The sequence below is a fragment of the Hyla sarda genome, chromosome 9 (genome assembly GCF_029499605.1).
Source record: "Hyla sarda isolate aHylSar1 chromosome 9, aHylSar1.hap1, whole genome shotgun sequence".
NCBI classification, from domain to species: Eukaryota; Metazoa; Chordata; class Amphibia; order Anura; family Hylidae; genus Hyla; species Hyla sarda.
Genome location: NC_079197.1, coordinates 59,010,957 through 59,018,345, shown reverse-complemented (window position 1 = coordinate 59,018,345; position 7,389 = coordinate 59,010,957). Strand labels below are relative to the sequence as shown.

Genomic DNA, 7,389 nt, shown 5'->3' with positions numbered 1-7,389 from the left:
TAACCCCTTCCCTAATAAAAGTTTGAATCACCCCCCTTTTCTCTTAAAAAAAATAGAACAGTGTATCGCCGCATGCGTAAATCTCCGAACTATAAAAATATATCATTAATTAAACCGCACGGTCAATGGCGTACGCGCAAAAAAATTCCAAAGACCAAAAAAGAGTATTTTTGGACACTTTTTATATAATAAAAAAATGAATAAAAAGTGATCAAAAAGTTCGATCAAAACAAAAATCATACCGATAAAAACTTCAGATCAAGGCGCAAAAAATTAGTCCTCATACCGCCCTGTACGTGGAAAAATAAAAAAGTTATAGGGGTCAGAAGATGATATTTTTAAACATATAAATTTTCCTGCATGTAGTTATGATTTTTTCCAGAAGTCCGACAAAATCAAGCCTATATAAGTAGGGTATCATTTTAACTGTATGGACCTATAGAATAATGATAAGGTGTCATTTTAACCGAAATATGCACTGCGTAGAAACGGAAGCCCCCAAAAGTTACAAAATGGCGTTTTTTCTTACATTTTTATGGCACAATGATTTTTTTTTTCCGTTTCGCCGTGAATTTTTGGGTAAAATGGCTAATGTCACTGCAAAGTAGAATTGGTGATGCAAAAAATAAGCCATAATATGGATTTTTAGGTGGAAAATTGAAAGGGTTATGATTTTTAAAAGGTAAGGAGGAAAAAACGAAAGTGCAAAAACTGAAAAACCCTGAGTCCTTAAGGGGTTAAATAAAAATAAACATGTGGCATTGCCGCGTGTGTAAATGTCCAAACTATAAAAATATATCATTAATTAAACAGCGCGGTCAATGGCGTACACGTTAAAAAATTCCTAAGTCCAAAATAGCTTATTTTTGGTCACTTTTTACACCATAAAAAAATGAGTAAAAAGTGTTCAAAAAGTCCGATCTAAACAAAAATGGTACCGATAAAAACGCCAGATCATGGCGCAAAAAAAATGAGCCCTCATACCGCCCCTTATATGGAAAAATAACAAAAGTAATCGGGGTCAGAAGAGGATATTTTTCAACGTATTTATATTGGTGCATGTAGTTATAATTTTTTTTTTTGTAGTAGAATAAAATCAAACCTATATAAATTGGATATCTTTGTGACCGTATGGACCTACAGAATAAATATCAGGTGCAATTTTTACCAAAAACTTCACTGCGTAAAAATGGAAGCAGCTAAAAATGACAATTTTTTTTTCTTTTCAATTTTACCCCACAAATCATTTTTTTCTGGTTTTGCCGTAGATCTTATAGTGAAATTATTGATGGTATTTATAAACTAAAATTGTTGGCGCAAAGAACAAGCCAGGAATGGATTTTTATTTTTTAGGTGAAAAATTGAAGGGGTTATAATTTTTAGAAGGTGAGGAGGAAAAAACAAAAGTGCAAATAGGAAAAATCGCGGGGAAGGTGTTAATAAAGCCAGCACTCGCATTTTGTGGGATTAGAGTTGTGGGCGTCTATTGATTAGTGGAACAAAGCCCACCGATCAGTGACTTCTCTAGAACACGGCTGCTTTGCAGTAGCTACAATAAAAGCAGCGCCACCTATGTGTCACATCGAGTACATTCCGCTTCCTCTCTTGACAGCACTTCCGTATAGTGACGGCTCCAGCGCTCCCTGCCCTACATTTTCCTGTGCCATCGCCCGCTGTGTGTAGATATGACTGGGATATATTATGGACTAAGGTCGTAAACCTGCTGGTGCTCTCCCCGCCTGACACTACAACCCCCGTACAGCAGGGCGGAGGCCTGACTGCAGCCTCTCTGTAAAGTGTCCTTCAGACGTTTGGCCGTTGCTTCTCTGCGCCCGTCTTCTAAACTCCGATGCAAGTAATAAGAATGTCTATGGCTCGCCGCGTCCTTGTGTTCGTATTGCGGACACTGTCCCGCTTGCTGCTAGCCGTCATCCGCTTGGTATCCTTCTTCTCCCCGAAGCCTCCATGCTTGTCTCCTCCGCAGGACCCCTTACTGCTCATCCCCGCCTCTGTCCTGGCAGAGAAGATACGGCGCGGAAAGGTGAGGACCCTCATTGTAGACCACGTGAACAACCCGTTGTCTTGGTACTTGGTGGTCATGTGGCTTCTCTGCCTCAGTGTTGGCCAATGTTTCCCAACCAGGGTGCCTCCAGCTGTTGCAAAACTACAACTCCCAGCATGCCTGGACAGCCGAAGGCTGGGAGTTGTAGTTTTGCAACAGCTGGAGGCACCCTGGTTGCGAAACACTGGGTACTCGTATACAACTTCAGTACGATGTTAGGTGTCAATTGGAGATGAGCGAACTTCCAGTAAATTCGATTTGTCACAAACTTCTCGGCTCGGCAGTTGATGACTTATCCTGCATAAATGAGTTCAGCTTTCAGGTGCTCCGGTGGGCTGGAAAAGGTGGATACATTCCTAGGAAAGAGTCTCCTAGGACTGTATCCACCTTTTCCAGCCCACGGGAGCACCTGAAAGCTGAACTTATTTATGCAGGAAAAGAAATCAACTGCCGAGCCGAGAAGTTTGTGACGAATCGAATTTACTGTAAGTTCGCTCATCTCTAGTGTCAATCTCCATTCGCTTTTTGGCTGTGAAAGTCATGAGGTTTGTACTGGATCTGTTGTAGGACTATAGGTTATATCTATTCTTCTGTCCTTATCACAGCAACGATAGTGCTGCCTGCTGTGCAAACCTTACAGGGATTTAGGGGGGGGGGGGTCAGAAAAAAAATAGCGGTTTCTTTTTTTTTCTAGAAACAAGCGCCTCACACGTCCTCAGTTCTTGTGTGGTTTTTGCAGCAAATTTTCAAGCTATAATTCTATACACCACCGGAAAACAAGTGTGGCGTTGTCTTTGGTAGTAGTGTTAGGCATTAATATTCGCAATACGAATATTTATCGCGTATATCGCTTATTCGCGAATATCGCGCAAAATATTCGCAATTAGGAACATTTGCATTTTTTCTTCACAGTATACATCACAGTGATCATTCCTCCCTGCTTCCAGCTTGTGGTGTAAACAAGGCTCCAATACTAGTTACTGTGTCAGAACGGCCAGCGCCCGAAAATTCGCATATGCGAATTTTCGGGCATATTGATCCCTCCTTTCTTTGAGCTCTTTTAATCACGCGATATTGCGCATGCAAATTTTATGGTGAATGCGCATGCAAATTTTTTGGCACATAGTTAAAAAAGGCTGCGAATATGACGAATATTCGTCCATATATTCGCGAATTCGAATATGGCCTATGCCGCTCAACACTATATTGTTTGATCCTAGATGACCCCTTTTATCTATGCTACCGTCTACAAGCTAGCTTCACATTATACTTGGGTCATACATACTGCCGTTGGATTTGCTAGATCCAATAAGGGCGCATTCAAGTCATGTGATTAAATACAATTTACATTACAGTAATGAAAAAAGAGCAAATTCAATTTCAATCTGTTTTTTAAATTGGGACCAAAAATAAAGTGTGTGTTGGATACAATTTGTTAATGAAGGTAAAAGTATACAATTCTTTACAAGGATATAATCGTGTGAACAAGACCTAAAAATAGTTATAAGAATTATGTGAATGCTCCCTGAGAGGGGCTCACTTTTTTAAAATTGGATTAGATGACATTTACTCAAATTTGCAACCTTTTGCATGCCAAAAACTGGGGTTTATACAACTGTAGTGACCAGGACACTGTCACCATAGTGAGATATACTGTTACAGAAAGTTTTTAAATTATACATAAAAATTGAAAAGAAATCCCCCATCTTAACCCCTTAAGGACCAAGCCCATTTTGGCCTTAAAGGGGTTAAGCGCTGCACGCATGCGCTAGAATGTTTCCCCTGCTCTCACAATCTGAGAGAGCGCTGTGCTCACGTGACTGGTGACTCCACGTCACTAGAATGTGGAGTTGAGGACTAAGAATATTCAAATAGCAGGGTCGGGATTAGTAGGTGACAGAGGGAGATAGAAGCAGCTAGCCGGGGGGGGGGGGGGGGGCCCTCCCATAGACTTGCAGTAAGGGGGGCCTCCCATAGACTTGCAGTAAGGGGGCGCAGCTGTGACGGCACAATGCTCCGGCCCCTGTATCGCCCATCATTACGCACAGAGCGAGTTTACTCTGTGCAGTGATGACAGCGGGGTGCTGCAGTGGAGATCGTGGGGATCCTCAGGGATGCAATGACGGGCGATACAGGGGCTGGAGCATCGTGCCATTACAGCTCGCCCCCCCCCCCCCCCGGCCGCTTCTATCTCCCTCTGTCACCTACTAATCCCGACCCTGCTATTTGAATATTCTTAGTCTTCAACTCCACATCCTAGTGACGTGGAGTCACCAGTCACGTGAGCGTAGCGCTCTCTTGTCAGATTGTGAGAGCAGGGGAAACATTCTAGCGCATGCGCTCTGCCGAGAGAGCGCTGCGCTCACGCTTCTACTGCGCATTTCCCTCAATACAGCCAGGTAACTTCCGAAGATGATATCTCAGGACCTACTGGACCATTTTCAGTAAGTGACCCCTCTATGGAATCCTGTTCACCCACACTATAACCCAGTTTAGTTGGTTTAGTGTGGGTAACAGGCTAACAATTTTGCTTAAAATTTTTTGGGGGTATATGTAGTGACCAAAAATGAGCGATTTCAGACTTTGGTATTTTTTTACATTTACGCCATCGCCCATGCGGTTTAACTAACCTTATATTTTAAGAGTTCGGACATATACGCACGTGGTGGTACAACATAAGATTTTGTTTATTTTTTATTTACATTATTTTATTTTAAAAAATTGGAAAAGGGGGGTGATTCATTTTTTGGCTCAGCATTGATCAGTGTTATCGGTGCTCTGCTGCTCTAGCCTGCTATGGCTGGCTGGGGACATCAGAGACTGAACAGATGGCAAGGAGGCAGGTAAGGGCCCTCCTGCTGTCCACTCAGCTGATTCGGACCCGCAATTTTGCCAAGGTTGTCCCAATCAGCTCCACTGAGCTAACTGGCATGTTAACTCCTGCATTTAGACGCCACAATCAACTGTGATTGCAGCGTCTAAAGGATTAATGCTGGGCATCCGCCCGATTGGTTATGTTCGGTATTAACCGTGGGTAAACGGTACTGGGACCAGGGCGTACAGGTACGCCCTCGGTCCTTAACCCCTTAACGACCAAGGACGTATATTTACGGGGGGAGGAGGGGTGTCACATGTATTACCGGGTCGTCCAGGCATGTAACTGAAACCGGGATCCGGGCTATTAGCTATTAACCCTTTTAGATGCGATGTTAAAAGTTGAACGCCACGTCTAAAACAAAAGTAAAAGCTTCCCGATTGCTCAGTGGGGCTGATCGGGACCACCGCAGTGAAAATGCGGTTTCCCGATCAGCTAGGACGCAAGCGGAGGTCCTCTTACCTTCCACCGACGTGTCCTTTCTGCGATTGATTGCTCCAAGCCTGAGATATCGACCGCCAATAGTTTGTATAAGTGTTATATTAAAAAAAAAAGTTAATAAATGTGATTTAACCCTTTCCCTAATAAGTCCAAATCACCCCCCTTTTCCCATAAAAAAAAACCCATGTAAATAAATATAAACATATGTGGTATCGCCACGTGCGTAAATGTCCGAACTATAAAAATATATTATTAATTAAACCGCACGGTCAATGGCGTACGCGCAAAAAAATTCTAAAGCAACGTATTTTTGTCACTTTTAATATCATGAAAAAATGAATAAAAAGTGATCAAAAAGTCCGATCAATACAATTGTACCACTAAAAACTTCAGATCACATTGCAAAACATGAGCCCTCATACCGCCCCATACGCGGTAAAATAAAAAAGTTATAGGGGTCAGAATATGACAATTTTAAACATATACATTTTCCTGCATGTAGTTATGAGTTTTTTTTCCAGAAGTACGACAAAATCAAACCCATATAAGTAGGGTATCATTTTAATTGTATGGACCTACAGAATAAAGAGAAGGTGTCATTTTTACCAAAAAATGTACTGCGTAGAAACGGAAGCCCCCCAAAAAATTACAAAACTGCATTTTTTTTTATTTTGTCGCACAATGATTTTTTTTTTCCATTTTGACGTCGATTTTTGGGTAAAATGACTGATGTCATTACAAAGTAGAATTGGTGGCGCAAAAAATTACCCATCGTATGGATTTTTAGGTGCAAAATTGAAAGGGTTATGATTTTTAAAAGGAAAGGAGGAAAAATGAAAGTGGAAAAATCCTCCGTCTCCACGGGGTTGGGGACGGACCAATTTTTTACCTTAAGGACCGGGGGTTTTTCCGTTTTTGCATTTTCGTTTTTTGCTCCTTGCCTTTAAAAAATCATAACTCTTTCAAATTTGCACCTAAAAATCCATATGATGGCTTATTTTTTGCGCCACCAATTCTACTTTGTAATGACGTCAGTCATTTTGCCCAAAAATCTACGGTGAAGCGGGAAAAAAAATCATTGTGCGACAAAATTGAAAGAAAAACGCTGTTTTGTAACTTTTGGGGGCTTCAGTTTCTACGTAGTACATTTTTCGGTAAAAATGACACCTTATCTTTATTCTGTAGGTCCATACGATTAAAATGATACCCTCTTTATATAGGTTTGATTTTGTCGGACTTCTGGAAAAAATCATAACTACATGCAGGAAAATTAATACGTTTAAAATTGTCATCTTCTGACCCCTATAACTTTTTTATTTTTCCGTGTATGGGGCGGTATGAGGGCTCATTTTTTGCGCCGTGATCTGAAGTTTTTAACGGTACCATTTTTGCATTGATAGGACTTTTTATTCATTTTTAAATTATATAAAAAGTGACCAAAAATGCACTATTTTGGACTTTGGAATTTTTTTGTGCGCACGCCATTGACCGAGCGGTTTAATTAATGATATATTTTTATAATTCGGACATTTCCGCACGCGGTGATACCATATATGTTTATTTTTATTTTTATTTACACTGTTTTTTTTATTTTTTTATTGGAAAAGGGGGCTGATTCAAACTTTTAATAGGGGAGGAGTTAAATGATCTTTATTCACTTTTTTTTTTTCACTTTTTTTTTTTTTTTTTTGCAGTGTTATAGGTCCCATAGGGACCTATAACACTGCACACACTGATCTTCTATGTTGATCACTGGTTTCTCATAAGAAACCAGTGCTCAACGATTCTGCCGCATGACTGCTCATGCCTGGATCTCAGGCACTGAGCAGTCATTCGGCGATCGGACAGCGAGGAGGCAGGAAGGGACCCTCCCGCTGTCCTGTCAGCTGTTCGGAATGCCGCGATTAGCCGCGGCTATCCCGAACAGCCCGACTGAGCTAGCCGGGAACTTTCACTTTCACTTTTAGCTGCGCGGCTCAGATCTGAGCGCGCGGCTAAAGGGTTAATAGCG

General features: G+C 41.3%; 1 protein-coding gene across 1 annotated transcript in view; it reads left to right on the top strand.

Annotated features, from left to right (window-relative positions):
• The first annotated feature begins 1,129 nt into the window (after positions 1-1,129).
• The window catches only part of FAAH2 (fatty acid amide hydrolase 2), a 149,067-nt gene continuing 142,807 nt past the window's right edge, over positions 1,130-7,389 (top strand). Inside the window, exon 1 of the mRNA XM_056538199.1 lies at positions 1,130-2,041. Within this exon, the coding sequence (XP_056394174.1) occupies positions 1,850-2,041 (192 nt within the window). The 5' untranslated portion in view covers positions 1,130-1,849. The remainder of the gene's footprint in view (positions 2,042-7,389) is intronic.